General features: G+C 58.8%; 2 protein-coding genes across 2 annotated transcripts in view; one reads left to right on the forward strand and one right to left on the reverse strand.

Moving 5' to 3' along the window:
- Window positions 1–7,453, reverse strand: part of BOP1 (BOP1 ribosomal biogenesis factor) — a 50,172-nt gene extending 42,719 nt beyond the window's left edge. Inside the window, exons 1-2 of the mRNA XM_065729135.1 lie at window positions 7,322–7,453; window positions 6,707–6,871 (exon numbers count right to left, since the gene is read on the reverse strand). Of these exons, the coding sequence (XP_065585207.1) occupies window positions 6,707–6,871; window positions 7,322–7,333 (177 nt within the window). The 5' untranslated portion in view covers window positions 7,334–7,453. The remainder of the gene's footprint in view (window positions 1–6,706; window positions 6,872–7,321) is intronic.
- Window positions 7,454–7,784: 331 nt separating this feature from the next.
- Window positions 7,785–26,143, forward strand: part of HSF1 (heat shock transcription factor 1) — a gene marked incomplete at its 3' end in the record, with an annotated part of 32,343 nt that continues 13,984 nt past the window's right edge. Inside the window, exons 1-4 of the mRNA XM_065729138.1 lie at window positions 7,785–7,935; window positions 20,608–20,716; window positions 24,140–24,276; window positions 25,406–25,530. Coding sequence (XP_065585210.1) covers window positions 7,807–7,935; window positions 20,608–20,716; window positions 24,140–24,276; window positions 25,406–25,530 — 500 coding nt within the window. The remainder of the gene's footprint in view (window positions 7,936–20,607; window positions 20,717–24,139; window positions 24,277–25,405; window positions 25,531–26,143) is intronic.

A 26,143-nucleotide genomic window follows, 5' to 3' on the forward strand; every position in this document is an offset into this window, starting at 1 on the left:
CGTGCTCACAATCCTTCCTGTCTCGGCTGCTTCCCCATCCCGGCCGTGCCCAGAGCAGATCTCAGGGCTCGGCAGAGTCCCCCTGCTCCCGGCAGCCACACCGTGAACCTGGGGGCAACAGCCCTGAACTGTGGGACAGCGCAGACGCAATGCCCTACAAGGTGTGTGTACGGCCGAGGGCCGGGAGCTGCGGGGCGTCAGCGGGTACGAGGACAAGAACTCCCTCCTCGCCTCCACCCAGGGCTCTCCTTTCTCCCTCCCTGCCCCCAGGAGCTGCCTCTCCCAGCAGCTCAGCCCTCGTGCCCTCTGTTCCCGTACCAAACTGGGTCCCCAAACAGATACAGCACACGGATGGGTCTCAGGAGCATCGCCCCGAGGCGCAGTCCCATCCCTGTTCAGATGCTCTTGCTGTGCGTTTGCCCACTGGCCCAACGGGAGGTCGGTGCGGTTGTGGGCACCTGCAGCCTCCCCAGACCCCTCTCATGAGCTGCTCCTGAGCACTCGGCCCCGCTGCTTGGGTTTGTTCTGAGCCCAGGGTGGGACGTGCTGCCCCTGAGCTCCGCCAGGCACCCACCAGTCCTTCTCTGCACTGCTCAGACTGCTCCCTGCAGCTTAGACTAGATATCAGGAAGAAATTCTTTACTGCGAGGGTGGTGAGATGCTGGAACAGGTTGCCCAGAGGGGCTGTGGATGCCCCTTCCCTGGAAGCACTCAAGACCAGGCTGGATGGGGCTGAGCAACCTGGGCTGGTGAGAGGTGTCCGTGCCTACAGCAGAGGGGCTGAAACGAGACGATCTTCAAGGTCTCTTCCAACCCAAGCACTCTGTGACTCTACGATGATTCTACCACGAGCCCAGCTGTGCACAGAGCCAGCAGAACCTCTCCCCACGTGGCAGCACACGTGCAGGGCTGGCTGGATCAGCACAAGGGCCGCCCTGCCCTGCCCCATGCAAAGGTCCCTTCCCGCAGTCGTGCTCCACCGAGGCTCCAGCTCAAACAGAGCTGGGGATCGGCGGAGCACACGGCGACCTCAGCTGCCAACCCGAAGTCACAAAGAGACCTCAACAGACCGAGGGCACCGCTGGGGCAGCGTGGGCCCAACCTGACGCCGCGAGCAGCCGCTCTGCCGGGACGCACTCTGCTTCTGTATTCCAGTTTTCTCCATTTCTTTTCCACGCCAACACCCGCACCGGGCACACACCCCCGGCAGCGGTGCGGGACGGCCCCGAGCGCCGCGTGGGTGCGAGGAGACGGCGGCTCCTTCCCTGGAAAAGAGATTCGCTCCCCCATCGGTGGGGAGGGGGGCGAGGGGGGGGGGACGGGGACCCTGGTGAGATCGGGTTTACGGGAGGATTGGTCGGAATAATCGGAAAACCAGCCCCTGCAACGTCCCTCGCGGGGGCCGTAAAGTCCGCGCAGTGTGCGATCACCTTCTGCTGCGCGCGCGGCGGTGCGGGGAGAGGGGTGGGAGAGAGCCTGGAAAATCCCGGCCCGGCAAGAGGATGAGATTACTGCAAAAACAAAGGGCTTTATTAAAAAAAGAAAAAAATTGAAAAAAAATAAAAAGGGAGATTGCAGATAAGTTTTTCTCCAGGCGTTTGGCGCGGCAGCGGCTTTGGCCGCGAGTTTCCATCTCTCCCTCTCTCTTTCCCCCTCTCCCCTCACTGCGATGCGATGCAGTTCTGTATGCCCCCCCCCCGAAAGCACAGAGCTGCACCCCACAGCTCTGCCCCACTCTGTGCTGTCGGGGTGGGCACAGTATGACCCCCTCGTGTACGGCACAAAGGCAGAAGCGGCCCGGAGCCCCGAGGGGAGCTCCCTTCCAGCTCACACCCGGCGAACGAACGACAAACCCTCACTACAAACCCTCACTACTTCACCCCAAAGTCCGTCCGAAGCGGATGGAGGGGATCAGGAGGAGCACAGCAGCGCTCCATTGGCTCCAGGCACAACGCAATGCTTCCCCCCCCCCCCCCCCCCTCTCCCGGCGGATCCCTGCAGCGGTGACTGCTCCACCAGAGGGCGGCAGGATGGGAGGATCAGCATCCAAACCCAACAAAACAAACCCCAAACGGTCCCTCGACACCGGGGCACGGCCACGGGGATGGGGGTACAGAGCCGCGTCCCAGCGGGTTGGGATGCTGCCCAGGGATGCGGGGGTATCACGGGGGGGGGGGGGGGGCAGGGAAGGGGCTCAGAGGGCCACAGGGAGGTTCAACAAGGCCAAGTGAGCGGCGCTGGGTCACAGAAATGCCAGATTTGGGCACAGAGTGGGAGAGGAGCTCACGGAGAGCAGTCCTGCGGGAAGGACGTGGGGGTCCTGGCAGAGGAAAGCCGGATGAGGCAGCAGCAAGGTGTATGCGCAGCCCAGAGGTCACGGCAGAAGGAAGAAAACCTTAAGCCCAGAGCCCCGTGGCACTCTCCGGACCACGCAGAAGATGCAGCAGTTCAGCAGCTGCAGAGCAGCATCGGGAGCCCTCGGGCAGAGCGGTGTCACTGAGCTCTCTGCTGCACACAGAGCGATGCCCACAGTCACAGCTCCCAGATTTCCACCCAGGAACACACCCCAGAGCTTCGGCAGCCCCGAGGAGCTGCCTGCTCTCATCTGCCCGCTTCCCTTCTCCCCACCACAGCTCCCTGACGTCTTCACATTCCTCGGACACAGCCACAAACCCTCGTGTCCATTCCCAGCTGTTCGGCTCACACGTACTGCTCTCCTGCACGTGGTTCCGGGTGGAGCAGCTTGGGAATGCTCCCTGAGCTCCATCCACCACCCCGCCAGACGATACTGGGGCATCACTGGCCACTGCCAATCTTTCTAGGGGTTTCTAAGAGGCCTCAATCACTACATTTGTTCAGAAAGTGAACAACCGAGACCCTGAGACCCACTGCTATCTGTTCTGGATTGAGGCCGTGTACAGTCACACAGCACACGGGGACGCAGCTGCCATGGGTGGTTCATTAGCTCCTGTTCAGCCCCAGCATTAATCAGCTCTGTCGCTGCCTGCAGCTCCGTGATGAGTTTGGGACCTGTTGGTCCCGGAGGGCACCAAATGGGACACGAGGCAGCGATGGGCCCTTGGGCAAACGGTGCTGCTGATGATCCTGGTTGTAACAAAGCATCGCCAGCAGGACAAGGGAAGGGATGCTGCCCCTCTGCTCGGTGCTGGGACCAGTCGGGAGGGAGCTGGGAGCACTGGGGAGAGCCCAGTGGGAGACCACCACAGTCACCAAGGACCTGGAGCAGCTCTGAAGCTGAGGGGCTGCTTGGACCGGGGCAGGGGGACTCAGAGGGATCCCACCTGTGGTGATATGTCCCACGGAGAGGATGGAGCCAGGCTGCTCTCAGCAGTGCCAGGACAAGAGGCAATGGGCACAGACCGGGGCCCAGCAGCTGCCCCTGAGGACGCACCGCCGTGCTGGGGGTCGGAGGGTTGAGCTGGCACAGGGAGCAGGCAGGGGCTGGGGGTTGCTCTTGGGGATCGCTGACCCCACCTGGGGGCCGTGGGATGGATGCAGCATAGCACCTCAGCCTCAACCTCTCTGGCACCCCACGTCCCACCTGCAGCACATCCAGACCCAGGCGGCAGGAGGAGGAGGAGGGGCACAGCCCAAACGTACCACAGCCAGAGCCCAGCGCTGAGCTCAGCACCAAAGATCCCACACATCTGTGACTCCGAGCCCTCCCCACGAAGTGCCACGCTCGGTGCCCAGCCCACGCAGCGCAAACAGTCCTTCTGAGCCACGATCCTGCTGTCAGAGAAACACCATTCCTGCCCTGAACACATCCAGCCAAAGCAAATAAGCCGCTCTCCAGCACCCGCAGGCTCAGCGTTCTCCAGGCAGGACCCAATTCTCTCTGCACTCACCCTTTTCCAAACAGGACAGCAGAGCAGCAGAGACCTCTGCTCTCCCAAAGCTCCCAAGCACTTCCAGTGCTGCCAAACATTTGGATTTGGTCCCCAAATCATCGAGTCGCTCTGAAAAGCTGAACTGGAGAGGGACCTAACGCAGCAAGGCAATGGCCCACAACACGCTTACTTACACAAAAGGCTCTAAAGGAGAGAGGCAGAGCAGCTGCAGGAGGATGCAGCTCACTGCAGGGCTCACAGCTCCAGCACAGCACAGTGCTCGGGAGGACAGAGGTGCAGACAGCGGCCGCACTGCTGTGTGGGACAGCAGAGAAAAGGGCGTGAGCAGACCGGGGTCCTGTAAGGTCTGCCCTGCCAAACTTCTGAGCAGTGTGCGGCGACAGGACGAGGGGAAATGGACACTGAAGCGTGCCCACAGAAGGGCAACGGAGCTGGGGAGGGGCCTGCAGCACAGGCCTCGTGAGGAAGGGCTAAGGGAGCTGGGGTTGGTCGGGGTGGAGAAGAGGGGAGACCCTCCGTTGAGACCTGAAGGAGGTGGTGCTGAGCTGGGGGTCGGCCCCTTCACTCTTGTAATTAGTGACAGGATGAGAGGGAACGGCTTCAAGTTGTGCCAGGGGAAATTCGGAGTGGATGCTAGGAAATACTTCTCTGGAAGAGCAGTCGGGCGCTGGAATGGGCTGCCCGGGGAGGTGTCACCAACTCTGGGGGTATTTAAAGGAGTCACCAACTCTGGGGGTATTTAAAGGAGTCACCAACTCTGGGGGTATTTAAAGGACGTTTAGACATCGTGTTGAGGGGCTTTTAGAGAGGACTATTGGTGATAGGTGGACGGTTGGACCGGATGATCTTACAGGTCTTTTCCAACCTTGGGGATCCTACGATTGGAAGTTCTGGAGCTGCACGCAGAGGTGGAGGGGTCTCCTTCTCCGGAGACATCCAAGGTCCACCTGGACACCGAGCTGTGCAAGCTGGGCTGGGAGCTGCTTGGCAGGGGGTTGGACACGATGATCTCTCGAGGTCCCTTCCAACCCCTACAATTCTGTGATTCTGCCCTTGAAAGGGCATTCCTGAAAGGGACGTTTCTTTCTCCCACTCAGAAACGAGAGGCAGACGTATCCCTGGCCAAGCCTGATGGGTGTGAGGTGTTCCCCACAGGTGAAACCCTTTTGGATACTGCCCCAGGAGGAAAGCCAGGCGACGCACTGCTCCAACCCCAACCCCCCCAACTCTGAACTCATAGGTTCATAAGGTTGGAAAGGACCTACAAGATCATCTAGTCCAACCATCCTCCTATCACCATCCCTACCCAACTACACAATCCAATCCCTCAGCACCTCATCCAAACGCTCCTAGAGCAGCGCTAGGGACGGTGCCTCACCCCCCTCCCCAGGCAGGCCATCCCAGGGCCTGACCACTCTTAGAGACAAAATTCCTCCTCAAATCTCATCTCAATCTTCCCCGGCGCAACTTGTGGCCGTTCCCTCTCGTCCTGTCATTATTTATCAGGGAGAAGAGGCCCACCCCCTCCTCACCACAACCCCCCTTCAGGAAGTGGGAGAGTGCAATAAGGTCTCCTCTGAGCCTCCTCTTCTCCACCCCGAACCATCCCAGCTCCCTCAGCCGCTCCTCATTGTGCTCCAGACCCCTCCCCAGTTTTGTTGCCCTTCTCTGAACACGCTCCAGGACCTCCATGTCCTTCTTGTGGTGAGGGGCCCAAAACTGAACACAGTACTCGAGAGCTGAGCGCAGGGGGATGCTCACCTCCCTGCTCCTGCTGGCTGCGCTATTTCTAATCCAGGCCAGGATGCCGTTGGCCTTCTTGGCCACCTGGGCTCATGTTAAGCCGAGCATCAACCAACACCCCCAGGTCCTTTTCCTCTCTACATTCTCCAAGCCGTTCTGCCCCAAGCCTATAGCATTGCATGGGGTTATTGTGGCCAAAGTGCAGGACCCGGCACTTGGTCTTATTGAACCTCATCCCATTGAGCTCAGCCCAGCTGTTCAGCCTATCCAGATCCCTCCCTACCCTCAGGCAGTTTGACACATCCTCCCAACTTGGTGTCATCTGCAAACTGACTGAGGGTACACTCAATCCCCTCGTCTAGGTCATCAATAAACAAGATGGGCCCCAAAACTGACCCCTGGGGGACACTACTCGTAACGGGTCGCCAGCTGGACTTAACTCCATTCACCACTACCCACTCGTAACAGAAAACCGCAGCACAGGGCTCAGTGCAGCAGGAGGGGGACACACTGACTTCTGTCTGCGTGGTACCACTGCCACACACAGAGCCACCGAACTGCAGGGACTGGAAGGGAGCTCTGGACCTCACCCCCAGTCCAACCCCCCCTCCCCACAGCAGTTCCCTACAGCAGCTGCACCAGAAAGAATCCGAATGAGTTTGCATTTCTGCAGAGAAGGAGACTCCCTCGACACTCTGGGCTCTGTTCCAGCGCTCTGCCATCCTCACAGCACAGAATTTCTCACTCGTGTTCAGACAGAACTGCACGGGCTCCAGTCTGTGCCCAGCACCCCTTGTCCTGTCACTGGGCACCCTCTGACAGAGCCCACCCCCCTCCTCCCTCCCCCAACTCTTCAGGTATCAGTCAGCACCGCTCAGACCCCTCAAAGCCTTCTCTCCTCCAGCTGCACAGCCCCGGGGCTCTCAGTCTGTGCCCACCAGGAGGGGCTCCAGGCCCCCACCATCCTTTGCTGGGCTCTCTCCACCCGTTCCCAGTCTGCCCTGAACTGGGAGCCCAGCAGCAGGCGCAGTGCTCCATTGGTGCCCTTCCCCACCCAACCCAAGCAGTCTCCCTCCGTCACTGTTCCTTACCCTGGGGGCTGTCCCACCGCTGGACTCCACCCGCTCCTCTTCATCCTCCTCCTCCTCCTCCTCCCCAGCGCTGCTGTCGGTGCTGTCGCTGCCAGAGTCCTCCAGCCCCGAGTACACGCTCTCCTCACTGTCTGTCAGATCGTCATCGCTCTTGGGCTCCAGGGGCTGCACAAGGGGAGGACGGAGGGTGTCAGGGAGGTACCGCTGGGAACTGGAACCAGGCCCAGGAGCCCGGGCCCAGAGTCTGGCTCCTCAGGCCCAGAAACCCGGCTCTAAATCCACAAACCGGGCCCAGGCCCCCAGACCCAGAACCTGGGCACCCAATCCAGAGATCAGCCCGAGACCCAAAACCCGGGATTCCTAAGCCCAGATCCCGGGACCCCAGGCCCACACCCCAGGACCCCAGGCCCACACCCCAGCCCAAAACGCAGATCCCGGGAGCCCCACCCAGAACCGGATCCGGGCCTCCCGACCCACAGCCCACCTCCACGCGCGGAAGCAGGCGTGGAACCAGGCCCAGGCCCAGGCCCGGAAGCACGCCAGAGACTCAAGCGCGAGTCCCGAGCCCGACACTGCCGGGCTCCGTAACCACGGCAACCCGCCCGCCGCCCCGACCTGCTCCATCATCCCCACGGCCGCGTCCCGCGTGCACCGCCGCCGCCGCCGCCGTCCTCCGCGTGCGCGGGGTCAGAGGTCACGCCCCGCCCCCTGCCGGTTTATTTCCGGATTTCCCTTTTCCTGTCACAGCCCCGCAGGCCGCGCATGCGCGTCACGACGCTCCAGTGAGAGGGCGGAGAGACGCATGCGCACGGAGCGGTCACTCGGGGCGTGGGCGCATGCGCGACTCGAGTTCCAGCGGGAGCTCAGCCAAGCGGCGCATGCGCGCTGCGCCCCTCAAACGATCCGTGAGTCAACGCGCGTGCGCATCGCGCGGTGGGCGGGGCTTGGGGCGGAGCCGCGCACGCGCAGCTCCTCCCGGCGCGAGGGGTTCGTCCCGGAGGCGGCCCAAGATGGCGGCGGCCATGCAGGGCCCCGGCTCACGGCCCCGCCGCCGCTTCTGAGCGCTCCGCCGCTCCTCCTCCTCACGGAGCCCCGCGGCCATGGAAGGCCCCGGCGCGGCGGCGGCGGTGGGCGCGGGTCCGGGCGGCAGCAACGTGTCGGCCTTCCTGACGAAGCTGTGGACGTTGGTGGAGGACCCCGAGACGGACGCGTTGATCTGCTGGAGCCCGGTGAGCGCGCACGGGGGCTCCGGGGACGCGCGGCGATCCGCGTTGCCGGGCCCGAGGGGTCCTCGTTAAGGACCGCGACCCCTCGTGGGGAGGGGTGGCGGCGGTGTCCCGGGGCTCCGCGTGGGGGTTATCTCGCGTGTCACGGGCGGGTTTGGGGTTGCGCTGGGCGGGCAGGGGGTGTCCGTCTGTTGGAGAGCTGTTTTTGGGGGGGAACGGGGGTTTTGCGTGGAACCGGGGGTGTCCGCCTTGCCGCCGTGGGCTGCGCTTTGCGGTGCTGATGTGTGCGGTGTTTTCCTGCGATGAAAGGGGAGCGGTTCTCCGCCGCTGCGGCTCCGAACGCGGTGCGGGAAATCCTTCCGTAGGATCCCGGAGCGGATGAGGTTGGAAAACAGCTCCAAAACGCTCACCCCATCCCACCGTCCCCACTACTCCGCATCTCCGCGATCCTCAACACCTCCAGGATGCTGACATCCCTCCCCCCTCCCCCCCCCCTCTGCCCCGGGCAGCACCTGAATGCTGACACCCCTCCCCCCCCCCCCTCTGCCCCGGGCAGCACCTGAATGCTGACACCCCTCCCCCCCCCCCTCTGCCCCGGGCAGCACCTGAATGCTGACACCCCTCCCCCCCCCCCCCTCTGCCCCGGGCAGCGCCCGAATGCTCTTTTTGGGAGGAGATTTCTCCCAATATCCGACCTGAACTTCTTGCTGTTGCTCGGCCACTTCTACCCGGTCGTGTTTTGACCAGAAATCACACGCCTTCAAGCAAAATGCTCGAGGAGGAGAAGAGCAGTTGAGCTGGTACGTGTTGCTTCAGGAAGGAGCGAGGGGCTCCGCAGAGTGCTGCTCAGGATTCCAGACCGGGAGATAAGGACCAAAATAAAAACACGAGTGCGCTGGGAACTGTTTTATGACCCCGGGTGGAAGCTGCCCTCCGCCTCCTCCTGTTTGCTTATCTGACTCCGTGTGGCAGTAATGAGATGAGAGAGCTGCTCCGTGTGTGTTCTGCTGATACTGCCTTTGCTTTGCAAGTCATTGCTTGCGAGCTGATGCCCTGCCCTGCTCCCACGCCACGCAGGGACAGTCATTGCTTGCGAGCTGATGCTCTGCCCTGCTCCCACGCCACGCAGGGACGGAGTGCTCTGCCCTGCTCCCACGGCACACAGGGATGGAGTGCTCGTGGTTTGTGTTCTCACATCCTTCTCTGGGTGCTGAGGGGTATGTGAAGGGTGGGGGTTTTGAGGAGGGGGCCAGGCTCTGTTCCACGGTGCCCCCCAGTAGCAGAAGAAGGGGCACTGGGCACAAACTGGAGCCCGCGGGGTTCCCAGAGAGGAAGAGATGTTGTGCTGTGAGGGTGGCAGAGCCCTGGCACGGCCACCCAGAGGGGTGGGAGAGTCTTCTCTGAGGAGATCCAAACCCACCTGGACACCTTCCTGTGCAACTGCTGCAGGGAACTGCTTTAAGGGGGGTTGGAGTGGGGGAGGGAGCTGCAGAGGTCCCTTCCAACCCCCACAGTTTTGGGATTCTGGGTTTTTTTGTTGAAGCACCATGAGGGGTTGCACGTCCCTCCCCATCCTTTCACCACACCAGAGGTGGATCCAGCAGTGTGGTGGGACCCCGTGGAGACAGCGTGCGCTGTCAGAGTCCAAGTGGCTGCACGCACGGCAGCTCTGCGGGCTGGAATCTGTGCTTCCCTTGTGCTGCCTAAAGCAAAGGGATTGCCCCCAGCTACGTTTCTCCTTGTCCTGAGGTATTTCTCAGCCTGCAGGAGGGCAGAGGAGCTCCGACTCACTCCCAGCCCACGGGCACGGTTTGCTGCCCCTCTTCGGGTCACTCCGGTCGGGGCTGCCTGGTGCCTCTTCTTTGGGGTTCTTCCAGAGCATTTGCTGCCCCTCTTTGGGGCCATTTCAGCTGTGATGTGATGGCCCACGTAAGGGCAAGCAGCTGTTGCTGGCAGGTGGGGGTGAGAAGGTCAGAAAATGCTGTTGTCCCAGGTTTTGCATCCTGCAAAGCAGCACTGGGTGAGTGCTCAGCAGGACCGTGTTTCTGCCCCGTGCTGACGGCCCCATACCCCGGCTTGTTTTCTGAGTGATGAAGCACTGCTGTTTGGGGCACTGTTTTTCGGGGGGCTGGCTGTGGGAGGCAGCAGGCACAGAGAGCAGTGCAGGAGCTCTGACGGTCTCAGCATTGAGGTTCAGCTCAGATCTAAGCTTTGCTCCCCTGCAAGGAGCCAGAGAGATGAATGCTGACTTAAAGCTTTATTTAGGGGCGTAGAGTGGCTTGGGGTGGAAGGGGGACCCCAAGGGTCATCAGGTTCCAGCCCTGCTGCCACAGGCAGGGCTGCCAACCTCCACGCTTCGTACTAGCCCAGGTTGCCGTGGGCTCCATCCAACCCGGCCCCGAGCACCTCCAGGGATGGGGCATCCACCCAGCACCACTCCAGCACCTCCCCACTCTGTGAAGAGCTTCCCCGACACCAAATCGAACCCTTCCCTCCTTGAGCTTAAGGTACAATTAGTGGCTGTGTGAATCTTTCGGGTCTTGGCAAGAGCTGGGGGAGCACAGCCCGGATGTGATTCAGGGCTGTTAAAATCTGAGATCTGCTGAAGGTTTTCACTTCAGAAGCGGAGTTCAGCTCCTCTGGTACGGCTGCGTCTGATCCTGTCCTTACTGGTAGTGCTGGAAGCAAATGTTCTGTGAGCTGCTAGGACCTGGGGAGCAGCACGACCTCCCCCCACCGCTTCTCTCACCCATTTTCTTCTTCATGTCGGTGCAGGCCGTGGCTCAGAAGTGGAGCAGTTGGTTTTCCTCGGGGTGAGGGACGCTTCTGGGCTCTGGGCAGCAAGCACAGCGGTCACCTGAGCCCTATAGTGCCCGTGAGAAGTGAGTTCTGCCCTCTTGTTGGTTGATGCTCGGCTGAACGTGAGCCCAGGTGGCCAAGAAGGCCAACGGCATCCTGGCCTGGATTAGAAATAGCGCAGCCAGCAGGAGCAGGGAGGTGAGCATCCCCCTGCGCTCAGCTCTCGAGTACTGTGTTCAGTTTTGGGCCCCTCACTGCCAGAAGGACATGGAGGCCCTGGAGCGTGTTCAGAGAAGGGCAACAAAACTGGGGAGGGGTCTGGAGCACAATGAGGAGCGGCTGAGGGAGCTGGGATGGTTCAGTCTGGAGAAGAGGAGGCTCAGAGGAGACCTTAGTGCACTCTCCCACTTCCTGAAGGGGGGTTGTGGTGAGGAGGGGGTGGGCCTCTTCTCCCTGATAAATAATGACAGGACGAGAGGGAATGGCCACAAGTTGCGCCGGGGAAGATTGAGATGAGATTTGAGGAGGAATTTTGTCTCTAAGAGTGGTCAGGCCCTGGGATGGCCTGCCTGGGGAGGGGGGGGGGGAGGCACCGTCCCTAGCGCTGCTCAAGGAGCGTTTGGATGAGGTGCTGAGGGATTGGATTGAGCAGTTGGGTAGGGATGGTGATAGGAGGATGGTTGGACTGGATGATCTTGTAGGTCCTTTCCAACCTTATGAACCTATGAACCTCTTGGGATGGAGGAGATGAACCGCGCTGTGTGGAGATGTGCTGCAGTGCTTGCTCTTTCCTCATTTCCTACCTCCCTTTTTCTTGTACCTCTTTTGTTGGCCGGTGGTTAATTCCTGTCTTTGAGTTCCCTCCAGCAGGAGGTGGAAGGAGCAAGCTGTGGGAGCAGGGATACGAACCTGTAAGCGCTTTCGGGGTGGAGAGGCGTATCAGCAGAAGGCAGGAAAGTAAATGTATGTGTAGATACGTAACCTTCTAATCCCATTTCTTTGAGGACGGGGCCTTCAAACTCCGTGCTTCTTTGCCACTCGTGGGAGCTCCTCTCATCAGAGCCACGCAGAGGTGCTCAGCATCACGGAGTGCTGTGGGTGGGGATGGACCTTAAAGCCCTCCGGTCCCAACCCCCCCCCATCCCCCCCCGTGGGCAGGGACACCTCCTGCACACCAGGTTTAAGTAGTCCTGCGGAGATGAGCTCCGGAGCGGCGTTTTCCGAAGGGCTCACGGCCGTCGACGCGTTCTCCTTGCTTGAAATCAGTCTTTGTAAGGCAGAGGGGCAGACGGCGCCCAGCAGAATTCGGGGGGCTGCCTCGAAGTGCAGCCAGGTGCTGTCCCACCGTGGTACAACCGGGGCCAGGACCGTCGTAGAGCTGAATTGTGGCTCAGGGAGGTTGGATTCTGGATGCCCTCGGGAGCTCCGTCGCTGCTTTGCTGGGAGCGCTGGGGCCGCTTCACAGCAGAGGGTTCCTTGGTTATGAGCAACGCCTGTGGGATGCAGACAGCGTGGCTAATTGAGGGCTAATTGATGGGTGAGGTGTAGGGTTGGCAGGTGCCGGGGTGCAGAGCTGCTCCTCCTGGGGACGGATTGTGGTGCTGAGCTGGTGTGCTGTGGTGTCTGCCGTGGGCTGTGTGTCTCTCTGGGCGTTCTTCTGCTGGGCTGAGCCGCAGTGACTCGGGGTGGAGGCCAGGGAGGGCAGCTGGGAGCAGCGTTGGTGCTGCAGAGGTGGAGGCAGTTCATAGGTTCATAAGGTTGGAAAGGACCTACGAGACCGTCTAGTCCAACCGTCCTCCTATCACCATCCCTACACAACTACTAAATCAAATCCCTCAGCACCTCATCCAAATGCTCCTTGAGCAGCGCTAGGGATGGTGCCTCAACCACCTTGTGTCCTGAGCCCTAACACTGTGTCCTGAGCCCTGACATTGTGCCCTGAGCCCATCAGAGGTTCATAGGTTCATAAGGTTGGAAAGGCCTTATGAGGTCGTGGAATGGTTTGGGTTGGAAGGGGTCTTTGAGATCGTGGAAGGGTTTGGGTTGGAAGGGACCTCTGAGATCAGAGACCATCTCGTCCCAACCCTCAGCTGCAGGCAGGGACACCTTCCTCCAGATCAGGTTGCTCACAGCCCCATCCAGCCTGGCCTTGAACATCTCCAGGGAGAGGACATCTTGGCGGCCTGCTCCGGTGTCTCACAGCCCTCACAGTAAAGGATTTCTTCTAAATCTCCCCTCTTCTAGCATAAAGCCTTTTGTTGTTGTTGTTTTATCACTGTGTCCCCTTATAAAAAGTCTCTGCCCAGCTTTCCTGTTGGTGCCCTTCAGGTGATGTATGGCATCCTAAAAAACTTATCATCCGTGGGGAGCTGAGCGAGGATGGGAAGCAGCTATTGCTCAGGGACTGCGTGTGAGTTGGTGAGCAGTGAGCAATCGCTTTGTGTGTGAATAGAGACGTCCGTTATTATCATTACTACGATATTTCCTTGTTCTGCCTTGGGAAATGGTTTTTATCTGAACCCCTAAGTTCTGCTGTGGTTTGTTTTTTCCTGCGGGGTGAGCCTGGAGGGACCCTGAGGCTTGCCCTGGTTTGCACCCAGAGGTGACTTGAATGCAGAGAGCAAGCCCGAGGCATGTCGATCTGCTGGCAGAGTGATGCTTCAGCATGCCAGCGTCAGGCAGCAGCCCGTCTGTTTCATGCTCTCAGACAGTGGAGGGGAGCAGAGCGCAGGAAATAAGGCAGCAGCTCCTTTTGCTGAGCCAGAGATGTGCCCAGGAAATCGCTGTGTGCTGCCACCGTCTGCCTGCGGTGATCCTGGAGCAGAGCCCACAGCGGTCGCCCTCGTGCTGCTCCCAAACACTGCACACCCCGAGGCAAGAAGGCAGGGAGCCCTGGTGGCCAGGAGGGACAACCCCAGGGCAAGAAGGCAGGGAGCCCTGGTGGCCAAGAGGGACAACCCCAGGGCAAGAAGGCAGGGAGCCCTGGTGGCCAAGAGGGACAACCCCAGGGCAAGAAGGCAGGGAGCCCTGGTGGCCAGGAGGACAACTGACAGACCAACACTTGACCAATGGTTCAGCAGCAGTGGACCAATGGATGACCATGAGCCAGTGGTGAACCCTGGTGGCCAAGAGGGACAATGACTGACTAATGGTTGACCAGTGGTTGAGCAGTGGTTGACCAACGGTTGACCATGAGCCAGCGATGAGCACTGGTGGCCAGGGAAAGCACTGATGGACCAACAGTTGACCAATGGTTGAGCAGTGGTTGACCACGAGGCAGCAGTGAGCACTGGTGGCTGAGAGGTCCACTGGTTGACCAAGAGTTGACCAGTGATTGACCAACAGTTGACCAGTGGTTGACCAACAGTTGGCCAACAGCTGACCACGAGGCAGCAGTGAGCACTAGTGGCCAGGAGGGCCACTGGTTGACCAATAGCTGACCAATGGTGGAGCAGTGGTTGACCAACAGCTGACCACGAGGCAGCAGGGAGCCCTGGTAGCCAGGAGGGCCAACAGGACCCTGGAGTGCGTTGCCCAGAGTGTGGCCAGCAGGGCAGGGAGGTGCTCTTCCCCTCTGCTCTGCCCTGGGGGGACACTGCTGGAGCACTGCGCCCGCTGCTGGGCTCCCAGTTCTGGTTCAGGTGGAGGGAGCCCAGAGGAAGGCTGTGGGGATGGTGGGGGTCTGGAGCCCCTCCTGGTGGGGGCAGGGTGAGAGCCCCGGGGCTGTGCATCTGGAGGAGAGATGGCTGAGAGGGGTCTGAGCAATACAGACTAACATCTGAAGGGTGATGGGTGGGAGGAAGGGGCTGAGTGGGGCTGGGGGAGCTCTAGAGGTCCCTTCCTGCCCCTGTGGTTCTGGGACTTCGGGATCTTTAAGCTCCCTTCTGACTGAAGCCATTCTGTGATCCTCTTTGGGAGCTCTGCCCTTTGAGCCCCTGGCTCTCCAGGTCTCTGCCCCCTGTCTGGTGCAGCGGTGCTTCCTGAGGGGCAGCTGTCTCCAGAAGTGGTTTCCTATGTGGGGCTGGGGGCACGAGGTCTGCAGCAGGGAGGGGAAGGGCAGTGTATGCCTTGGAAATACCCTCGTTATGCTCCGGGTGGGGTTAGGAGTGGGTTCCTCGAGGTTCTGGGTCCATCTCTGTTGTTCTTCCAGTGATGTTGGCACACAGAACATAGGAACTGCTGTAACACGGCACCGTGAAATGGGTTGAGTCTGAAATGGGGGATTGGACTTGGTGATCTTTTGAGGTCCCTTCCAATCCCTGACATTCTGTGACTCTGTGAATAGGAGAAGGTCCTTGAAGATCATAGAGACACAGGATGGGTTGGGTTGGAAGGGTCCTTGAAGGTCATAGAGCTATGGAATGGGTTGGAAGGGTCCTTAAAGGTCATAGAGCCATGGAGTGGTTGGATTGGAAGGGTCCTTATGGGTCATAGAGACATGGAATGGGTTGGGTTGAAGGGTCCTTGAAGGTCACAGAGCCATGGAATGGTCGGGTTGGAATGGTCCTTGAAGATCATAGAGACACAGGATGGGTTGGGTTGGAAGGGACCTGGAAGATCATAGAGCTATGGAACGGGTTGGAAGGGTCCTTAAAGGTCACAGAGCTGGATTGGAAGGGTCCTTAAAGGTCATAGAGACATGGAATGGGTTGGGTTGAAGGGTCCTTATGGGTCATAGAGACATGGAATGGGTTGGGTTGAAGGGTCCTTGAAGGTCACGGAGCCATGGAATGGTCGGGTTGGAATGGTCCTTGAAGATCATAGAGCCACAGGATCATTGGATTGGAAGGGTCCTGAAAGATCATGGAAGATGGTCTGACCCCAATCTCTGCTCTTTGAGCTGAAGGCCGTTCCCCTGTGTCCTACCTCCCCTGCCCCCTATCTCCCTGTGTCCTGTCGCTCTCTGCCCGCACGCAGTCGCTCTCCTCCTGTTTATCAGCTCCCTCTCATCTCCGCCGATCGCTGCCGAGTGGTGGTGAGATTGAAACTTAGGGCTGCGCCACCTCCATTGGAACCGTAAGTTAAAAAAATCAAATCAAAACCGACACGAAACCCATCCGAAAAAAAATAAAAGCCAACACGAAACCCACCCAGAGCGCAGCAGCTGCTCCCTTTGTTTCATTACCTGCTGCGGCTGCAGTGCCGTCCCTGATGTCCCCACAGCTGCTGCCCGACCCCGGTGGGTGTGGGGGGGTCTCTCCTTTCAGTGCCGCGTGAGGGAGCTCAGAGCACGGGCTGGGCGAGGGCTCTGCAGCTTTCCTCCTCCTGGAAGGACGTGCTGCTGTTTGCTCTGCTGCCTGAATCCTGGAGGGCTGTGAGGGTGGGAGCGGGGGGCTTGGAGCATCATCTGGGCTCTAAGAAGGGGCCGTGTCCTCCGTGGGCCTAAGCTGAGCTTCCCCATCTCTTCTCCCCCAGCTTCAGGTGACTGTTCTGGGGGTCTGCTTTGCCCCCCGTGGCACTGAGCAGTGCTGGAGCCGTGAGGCGTTGTGGGAGAAGCGGAGTGGGGATGGGGAGGTCTGAATGCCCGGCATCACGCTGTCCTCTTTTTTACATGGGCACGTAGTGACGGGGCACGGGGACGGCTTGAATGCAAAAGGGGGGAGGTCGGGGTCAGATGGGGGGGGAGGTCGGGGTCGGATGGGGGGGAGGTCGGGGTCGGATGAGGGGGAGGTCGGGGTCGGATGAGGGGGAGGTCGGGGTCGGATGGGGGGGAGGTCGGGGTCGGATGAGGGGGAGGTCGGGGTCGGATGGAGGGGGAGGTCGGGGTCGGATGGGGGAGAGGTCGGGGTCGGATGAGGGGGAGGTCGGGGTCGGATGAGGGGGAGGTCGGGGTCGGATGGGGGGGAGGTCGGGGTCGGATGGGGGGGAATTCTGTCACCCAGAGGTGGTGCGGCCCCAGCACTGCTGCCCAGAGCTGTGGGTGCCCCATCCCTGCAGATGCTTGAGACCATGGGTGGGACCCTGTGCAGCCTGAGCTGGGGGGCAGCCAGCACATGGCAGGGGTGGGGGGGAGGGGTTCTTATCCAACACAACCATGCTATCTCTTTGAGAACCCTCCTAAGCGAACTATTCCATGCCTTTGTGATCTTTAAGGACCCTTCCAACCCAACCATCCCACGGCCTTGTGATCTATAAGGACCCCTCCAACCCAACCATCCCACGGCCTTGTGATCTATAAGGACCCTTCCAACCCAACCATCCCACGGCCTTGTCATCTTTAAGGACCCTTCCAACCCAACCATCCCACAGCCTTGTGATCTATAAGGACCCTTCCAACCCAACCATCCCACGGCCTTGTCATCTTTAAGGACCCTTCCAACCCAACCATCCCACGGCCTTGTGATCTATAAGGACCCCTCCAACCCAACCACCCCATGGCTGTATGACCTTTGAGGATCTTTCCAACCCAACCACCCCATGGCTGTATGACCTTTGAGGATCTTTCCAACCCAACCCATTCTATAACAAAATCAGGTGAATGAGTTTTGTTTCATTTCCCATCATCACTGCTGTGCTGCCTGCCCATGCTGTCTGTGGCAGAGCCACATGAGCTCCTACAGCCAATGGTGCCCCTTGCTCCCCGTTCTCTGTGAGAAGAAGACTTCCCTACAGGACAGCATCCTTTATTTGGGATTGGGCACGAGCAGGAACCCCTGAGGCTGTGCAGCCTGCATCCCACAGCGAAGGAACGACCCCAGGCCCACTACAAGCTTATTTTTGTTCGTTTGTTTTCCAGATGGGTCATTTCCAATTATTTTTACTCCAGAAACATCATGTCTGAGCGTACAGCAGTGTAACCTCTGCTGGAGATGGCATCAGTTTTACGCCATGTAGGCAGATGCCTGCGAGCTCCTGTCCTTGTGCGTGCATCCCATAGCACAGGGGAGCAGCAGCCCCTCATCGTGCCCCTCTGGGTCACCCCCGGGGAGATGCTTAACTGCCTCTGCGTGTGCTGATTGTGAGAGGTATTGGTGACAGAGCTGACCTTGGTGGGCTGAAGTGCTTTGGAAGTGATCCTAAAGAGAGCAACTGAAGCCGTACAATTAAATGGAAAGGAGATAAAAGGAGGGATTTAACGATCGTATGTCCTCACCTCTCCTCCGAGCACAAAATCCTCTCCTGGATGAAAGAAGTGGGGCAGATCTGACGGACCGGAGTTCAGCAGAGCTTTTGTTACTCTGCCACGTGGAAAATTGGAACTGAAACTGGAGAGGACGGGGATTAGCGTAGGAATTTGGAGGGGGCTGACAGAGACCAGGCTGACTGGCAGGGGCTGCCCCTGCCTGGAGAGAGCAGACTGCAGCTCGGGGATCTTGGGGCAGACTTGGTGGGGCCAGTGGGAGACGTGTACCCAAACGCTGTTGGGTTCTGTTGGCACAGTGAAGGCTTGGGATGCCAACGTGGCAAGGACACGGGGTGCCAAGATGGCAAAGGCTTGGGATGTCAACGTGGCAAGAGGCCAGTGTGACCAAGACTTGGGATGCCAACGTGGCAAGAGGCCAGTGTGACCAAGACTTGGGATGCCAACGTGGCAAGAGGCCAGTGTGACCAAGACTTGGGATGCCAACGTGGCAAGAGGCCAGTGTGACCAAGACTTGGGATGCCAACGTGGCAAGAGGCCAGTGTGACCAAGACTTGGGATGCCAACGTGGCAAGAGGCCAGTGTGACCAAGACTTGGGATGCCAACGTGGCAAGAGGCCAGTGTGACCAAGACTTGGGATGTCAACGTGGCAAGAGGCCAGTGTGACCAAGACTTGGGATGCCAACGTGGCAAGAGGCCAGTGTGACCAAGACTTGGGATGTCAACGTGGGAAGAGGCCAGTGTGACCAAGACTTGGGATGCCAACGTGGCAAGAGGCCAGTGTGACCAAGACTTGGGATGTCAACGTGGCAAGGGCTTGGGGTGCTGCCCAGAGAAACCCAGGCAGCCTCTTTAATGGGAATCATGGAAGTGAGGCGGTCACACTGGCACAGGGCTGTGTTCTTTCTGACAGTGGAAATGATCCCGCCACTTACAGATTCAATTTTATAGGTTCAATAAGACCAAGTGCCGGGTCCTGCACTTTGGCCACAATAACCCCATGCAATGCTATAAGGGCAGAACGGCTTGAAGAATGTAGAGAGGAAAAGGACCTGGGGGTGTTGGTTGATGCTCGGCTTAACGTGAGCCCAGGTGGCCAAGAAGGCCAACGGCATCCTGGCCTGGATTAGAAATAGTGCAGCCAGCAGGAGCAGGGAGGTGAGCATCCCCCTGCGCTCAGCTCTCGAGTACTGTGTTCAGTTTTGGGCCCCTCACTACAAGAAGGACATGGAGGCCCTGGAGCGTGTTCAGAGAAGGGCAACAAAACTGGGGAGGGGTCTGGAGCACAATGAGGAGCGGCTGAGGGAGCTGGGATGGTTCGGGGTGGAGAAGAGGAGGCTCAGAGGAGACCTTATTGCACTCTCCCACTTCCTGAAGGGGGGTTGTGGTGAGGAGGGGGTGGGCCTCTTCTCCCTGATAAATAATGACAGGACGAGAGGGAACGGCCACAAGTTGCGCCGGGGAAGATTGAGATGAGATTTGAGGAGGAATTTTGTCTCTAAGAGTGGTCAGGCCCTGGGATGGCCTGCCTGGGGAGGTGGGTGAGCTGATGGTCCAGCTGTGCTAGCTGTGACAGCCATGGTGCCTCGTCGTTCCTGCCGTGCGTTGCTCTGCTCGGAGCGATCCCTTTTTCGGCTCTGACAGCACCCACCCATGGGGTGCTGGGTCAGAGCAGCGGGGCCGAAGGCCCTTCCCCACCTGGCTGCCCTGTACTGCCGGGGGTGCACGCTGAGATTGGCAGCGTGTGGAATTGCTTTAATTTGCTCACAGATGTTGGCATTTCCGCTCAGCCTGGCCGGCTCGTCTTAATTTGCTCAGGAGAGCGTCGGCTGCTGCTGGAAACCAGCTAATTGGGACAAGCAGCGGAATTAACAGATTCTCAGTTGTGCAATTTGGGACTTCATCTTCGGAGCACCATTTACCTCCCCAGCTGTGTTTCAGTGCCCGGGGAACGGTGCAGCCCCGGTTCTGCCGGGGTGAGCAGCTCGGTGGCAGCACGAGGCTGGCTGCTCGCGTGGCAGTGTGCTGCTGTGCCCCTGAGCCCCACGCCTGGCTCCGTGCCCGAGTCCCAAACCCTATTTCCTTACACAAACTCCATGCCCAGGTCCTTTATCCAGCCCTCCTGCCTGGGCTTCACGCCCGTGTCCTGTAGAACCACAGAATGCTTCGAGTTGGAAGGGACCCTTAAAGGTCGTCTAGTCCAACTCCCCTGCAGGGAACAGGGATGTATTCCAGCTCCATGCCAAAGTCCCATGCCCAAACCCCATGCCCAAATCCCATACTCAGGTTCCGTGCCAAAGCTCCATACCCAAATCCCATACCCAAGCTCCATAGAGTCATAAAATCATAGAAAGAAATAAAATCATGCCTGAGTCCTGTACCCAAGCTCTGTACCTGAACCCCATACCCAAGCCCCATATCTGACCCCCATACCCATGCCCCGTGGCCCACCCTGGTGCCCAGCAGCATGGCACTGCTGTGCCTCAGGTCCCGGCAGCAGCACAGTGAACACGGATGCTGTCAGGAGCTGATGTCCATCACTGAGAACCACGCATTGCTCGGGTGCTGACAGCTCCCAAGCTGATGCGGTGCAGCTGAGGCACTGCAGGAGGTGGGACCTGAACTGGTCCTGCAGAAACCCGGGGCTGATGTCTGGGAAGGGCAGGGATGCGCTTCATACCCACCACGGGGTGGGTTGGGTGGGAAAGGACCGCAACCCCCTCCAGTCTCGATCCTTGCCACCCTTCCTGTTGTGATCGTGGCTGACAGTGCTGTGTTTCGTTTCGTTTTGCAGAGTGGAAACAGTTTCCATGTGTTTGACCAAGGACAGTTCGCCAAGGAGGTGCTCCCGAAGTACTTCAAGCACAACAACATGGCCAGCTTCGTGCGGCAGCTCAACATGTGTGAGTATCCCAGGGGGGCCGCCCTCACCTGGGGGCTGCAGCGATAGCCCAGGGGCAGTAACACAGCTTACAGCACCCAGCTTTAACCCAGGGGCAGTGACACAGCACCCAGCTTTAACCCAGGGGCAGTGACGCAGCACCCAGCTTTAACCCAGGGGCAGTGACGCAGCACCCAGCTTTAACCCAAGGGCAGTGACACAGCACCCAGCTTTAACCCAGGGGCAGCGACACAGCACCCAGCTTTAACCCAGGGGCAGCGACACAGCACCCAGCTTTAACCCAGGGGCAGTGACACAGCACCCAGCTTTAACCCAGGGGCAGTAACACAGCACCCAGCTTTAACCCAAGGGCAGTGACGCAGCACCCAGCTTTAACCCAGGGGCAGTGACACAGCACCCAGCTTTAACCCAGGGGCAGTGACACAGCACCCAGCTTTAACCCAGGGGCAGTGACACAGCACCCAGCTTTAACCCAGGGGCAGCGACGCAGCACCCAGCTTTAACCCAGGGTCAGTAACACAGCACCCAGCTTTAACCCAGGGGCAGCGACACAGCACCCAGCTTTAACCCAGGGGCAGTGACACAGCACCCAGCTTTAACCCAGGGGCAGTGACACAGCACCCAGCTTTAACCCAAGGAGCGTTTGCTGCCTTTGCAACCGCTCCGTTTTGGGGACCCAGCACCAAGCTGAAGGTCAAACGATGGGAGTGAGAGCAGTGCAAGCTCCTGCTAGGTGGAAAGGGCCGTCGGGCTCATTTCATCTCCACCCCCCACGACGATCAGCGCAGAGCTCTCAGTGCGTGCTTTGTGCTCGCTGCCATTAGCTGCTGGCGCTCCTTGCCAGCCCTGCAATGAAGGAGGAGCTCGCCTGGAACGCGTCCAGCTGGACCGAGCTGCCTCACATAACAGCTTGTTCATTTTCCGAGTGCTTTCTTCAGGGGATGTTGCGGTCAGCGTTATGTAAAGCAGACGGTGACTGAGCTTGAACGGCAGTTCACTTTCTTGCCGTTAAAGTCGCAGCGGACAGAGCAGGGCTCGAAGGATCTCAGTCCTCTCTCCTTGAGTCAGGTGCCATCATCTCGGGGCTGTTCCGATGGCGTTGTGCCTCCCCTGGGCTTTCCGAACCTCCTGTGGTGAGATGAGATTCAGCTTGGACAGGTTGCACTCTTGGATGCGTGAAGACGTGTCTGGATGGCCGGGCCCGGAGAGTGGTGGGGTACAGACCTTATGGGGAGCGGCTGAGGGAGCTGGGCTCGTTCAGTCTGCAGAAAAGGAGGCTCAGGGGAGACCTCATCGTTGTGTGCAGCTCCTGAAGGGAGGTTGTGGTGAGGGACATGAGGGAATGGCCTGAAATTGTGCCAGGGGGCGTCAGGTTGGACGTCAGGAAATACTTCTCCAAGAGAGTGATCGGACACTGGCACGGGCGGCCCGGGGAGGTGGTGGACTCCCCGGAGGTGTCCAGGGAGCACTGAGAGGTTGTGCTGAGCGAAGTGGTGGTGGTGGGTGGGCGGTTGGACTGGGTGATCTTGGAGGTCTTTTCCGACCTTCACAATTCTGAGGTTCTGTACCTGAAGTTCCTCCAGGAAGTGCCTTTCCCATAGTGATGGTGAGGCAGTAGAGCTGATGGTGAATACCTAACCCAAGCCGTCCTCGCTGCCATTCACACCCTCTGTTTCCTTCCTATCTGCCGTGGAGATCGTGAAGGAGAGACACTGTCCTTTTTCCTTTGAATCAGCCTTTGTGCCTTGGAAGACATTGGGAAATCACTTAGGTTAGGAAAGACCCTTAAGATCATTGCATCCAACCATCACCTAACACATGGCCGCCGCTAAACCCCATCCCTCAGCGCCACGTCCACGCGTCTCTGAAATCCCTGCAGGGATGGGGACTTCCCTGCCCCCCCAGCCCAGTGCCCAACTGCCCTTTCCATGAAGAAATTCTTCTCGGTATCCAATCTAAACTGCTGCTGCCACAACTTGATACCTCTCTTCAATCCTCTTTATTTTTTTTGCTTTTTAATTCCCCCTAATTGGAACCAGGCCTGGTTTTGATTCTCTTGGGCTGTTATCCAGCTTTCAGTCATTTGCATTCCGTTCTGCACTGACTCAGTTGCATCTCAGTTGAAGAGCAGCACCCAGCATTGGATTAATCACTGAGTGCAATGAAAAGAGCAGGGAATGCCCTGAACTGTTACTGCTGTGTACGTTGCACTATGGCGCTGGCCTTTCGCTCAGGAGTGTGTCCCACCACTCCTTTCCTTGTCTTTCTTGTTCAAATGGTGCGTGTGTGTAGGTGAGGAGTGGCACTGGTTTGTGCCTCTGAGAAGTGTTGAGGCTTACCGGGGAATTAGGGAATTCCACCTCGCCTCGCAGTGAAGGAGGGGGATGCCCAAATGTCAAACCCTGCCAGGAGAATGAGGGTGTTGCTGGGCTGGCTCTGTGCCTTCATGGAATCACAGAATGAGTTGGGTTGGAAGAATCTTTAAAGATCATGGTGGGTTGGGTTGGGTTGGGTTGGGTTGGGTTGGGTTGGGTTGGGTTGGGTTGGAAGAATCCTTACAAATCATGGAGCCGTGGGATAGTTGGGTTGGGTTGGGTTGGGTTGGGTTGGTTGGGTTGGGTTGGGATGGTTGGGTTGGGTTGGGTTAGGTTGGAGGAGTCCTTACAAATCATGGAGCTGTGGGATGGTTGGGTTGGGTTGGAAGAGTCCTTACAGATCATGGAGCAATAGCATGGTTGTTTTGGGTTGAAATGGTCCCTAAAGATCACAGAACCGCAGAATGGTTGGATTCATTTGGAAGGGTCCTTCAAGATCATAGAGCCATGGGGTGGTTGAGTTGGGTTGGGTTGGAAGAGTCCTTACAGATCATGGAGCTGTGACATGGTTGGGTTGGGTTGGGTTGGGTTGGAAGAGTCTTTACAGATCATGGAGCCGTGGGATGGTTGGGTTGGGTTGGGTTGAGTTGGGATGGTTGGGTTGGGTTGGGTTGGAAGAGTCCTTACAGATCATGGAGCTGTGGCATGGTTGGGTTGGGTTGGGTTGGGTTGGGTTGGAAGAGTCTTTACAGATCATGGAGCCGTGGGATGGTTGGGTTGAAAGGGTCTCTGAAGATCACAGAACCGCAGAATGGTTGGATTCATTTGGAAGGGTCCTTCAAGATCGTAGAGCCATGGGACGGTTGGGACTCCTTTAGTGGCAGCAGTTTCACCCTTTCCTCTGCTGAGCTGTGCTGTGGGATGCAGAATTGGGTCTGGGGGGAGCAGAGTTCTGCGTTGCACGTGGTGTTCTCGGGGGGAGATCTGTTTGAAAGGAACGCGGCGGTGACAGAGCACCGTGTATTTGAGCAAACGAGGGGGCCCTGTGCTCCACGCTGCTTTCTGAAGCCCGTGTTTAACCTTCAGTCCTTTCCCTGCTTGGTTTTCAGACGGCTTCAGGAAGGTCGTGCACATCGAGCAGGGCGGGCTGGTGAAGCCGGAGAAGGACGACACCGAGTTCCAGCACCCGTACTTCATCCGCGGCCAGGAGCACCTCCTGGAGAACATCAAGAGGAAAGTCACCAGCGTAAGTGTGCACCACACGGGTCCCTCAGGACCGGCTCGGGGCGAGCTGCTGAACGGCAGAGGGTTAATTGGTGAAGCACGGGGTGCTGGACGGGCTGCTGGTCCCCAGCACTGCTGCTTTGTGCTCTGCCAGCAGCTCTTCTCGCTGCCCGGCTGTGAGCTGCGGTGCCACTCGGCTGCCTTCCCCTTCCTGGAGCCATTCCCTTTATTCACGGACCTTTTCTCACTCATTTCAGCATCGGGTTCGTTGTGGGACTCCTTGGAGGTCCAGATGTGCTGGGATGATGTGTATCCCAAGCACAGGCCTGGGCGTTTGCCCTTGAGGCTCAGAGATGTGCCTTACAGCTGCCCCCATTTCCCAGCTGCCTCCACCCATGTCCTGAAGGCCCCGCTGGGCACTGGGAGCTCCAGAAACACGTTAACACCTTCCAGGTCGATTTCCCGGTGCTGAAGTGTGGGCTGGAGAGATGTGTTTCTGTCTTTCTAACCCAAACCTCACACAGAGCAGCACTGTGCAGGCTGACACATCAGCCCCAGCGTGGCAGATCTGTGAGCGGCGTGCCCCAGCGTGCACGCTCCCCGTGCATCGCAGCATCTCGTGGGGGTTTCAGCAGAAAAACAGAGCCCTGTGCTTGGACTCTGCTCCCCAGCTGCTCCAGCAGTGCTCCTTCTGTCCCAGCTCTCCTTCTCGAGCCAGCTGATGACTTCTTAATTGCTGAGGCCGCTCTTCTGTTGGCTGCGTTGCAGCAGAGGCTTCGCAGGAGCGCGGGGATGTCCGCAGTCTGAATGAATGCGCTCCCAACTTCACGGCTGCTTCTACTTTAGGGTTGGCGTAGACGTGTCTCACCCATCTGGAGGGTGAGAACCCTGAACCCATCGAGCAGCTCTTGTACAGACCTTCAGATTCGCCCGGCTGTTTCTGCTCCCCGGACGTGTTGCTTTCAGGCCGCAGTGGGATCTGGTGTTTGCCATTAACCGTTTCCCTGCGGGTGGTTTTCGTCCCTCGGTGCGGTGTGCCTGGCTGTGGCCATCTGAAGAGGGGACAGGGGTTTTTGTGGTATGAGCGTCGGTGCTTCGATGGCAGTTTTGTAGGAAGGAGGCATCGCTGACGTCGGCCTTTCTGCCCCCAGGTGTCCAGCATAAAGAACGAGGACATCAAGGTGCGGCAGGACAACGTCACCAAGCTGCTGACCGACATCCAGGTGATGAAAGGAAAGCAGGAGAGCATGGACTCCAAGCTGATAGCCATGAAGCAGTATGTATGTGGGGAGGGGTGGCAGAAAGTGCACGGTTTGCTCCATGCTTTCCTTCCTCAACACGTTGGGTTTGGGGCAGGAAGAGGGGCAGCGGTGCAGGGACCTCCCAGGCACTGTCAGAGCCCGTTGGGGATGTCCCGTCACAGCAGCCAGGCTTTCAATCCCAAACGCGGTGAGAAGGTTCGTGGAGTGCAGCTCTGCTTTGAGGAGTGGCAGTGGTGGTGAGGCCTTCAGGGGTGCCCTGTGCCCCCCCAGCTTTCAGACTGACTTTTTGGGCGATGCAGGATGCTAGATTTTCCCATTGTGGTTTTACTTTTGTGGCTCTTCTTGTTTTCCTCTCACAAAGTGTAACTATTCCGTCTCGTCTCGTGCTGCACTGGGTTGTTCTGGTCACTTGGGATCGTGTCTGCTGTCCTCCTCCGGGCCCTTGACCTCCTGTACCCATGAAATTCTGTCTGTGTGGGGCTCAGCAGTGGGTGCTTGCTCTGTGCTGGAGGCAGAGCGGGCGATCTCGAGGCCCCCAGGAGCACTGCCCTCCCCTAAAGAACTTCATTATGAAGGTGATCACGATGAGCCCCTGCTGCTGCTGCCCGGAGCTGTGGGTGCCCCAGC

This window comes from Cyrtonyx montezumae, unplaced genomic scaffold (genome assembly GCF_038088225.1).
Source record: "Cyrtonyx montezumae isolate F1298 unplaced genomic scaffold, pur_monq_1.0 scaffold_102, whole genome shotgun sequence".
NCBI lineage: Eukaryota > Metazoa > Chordata > Aves > Galliformes > Odontophoridae > Cyrtonyx > Cyrtonyx montezumae.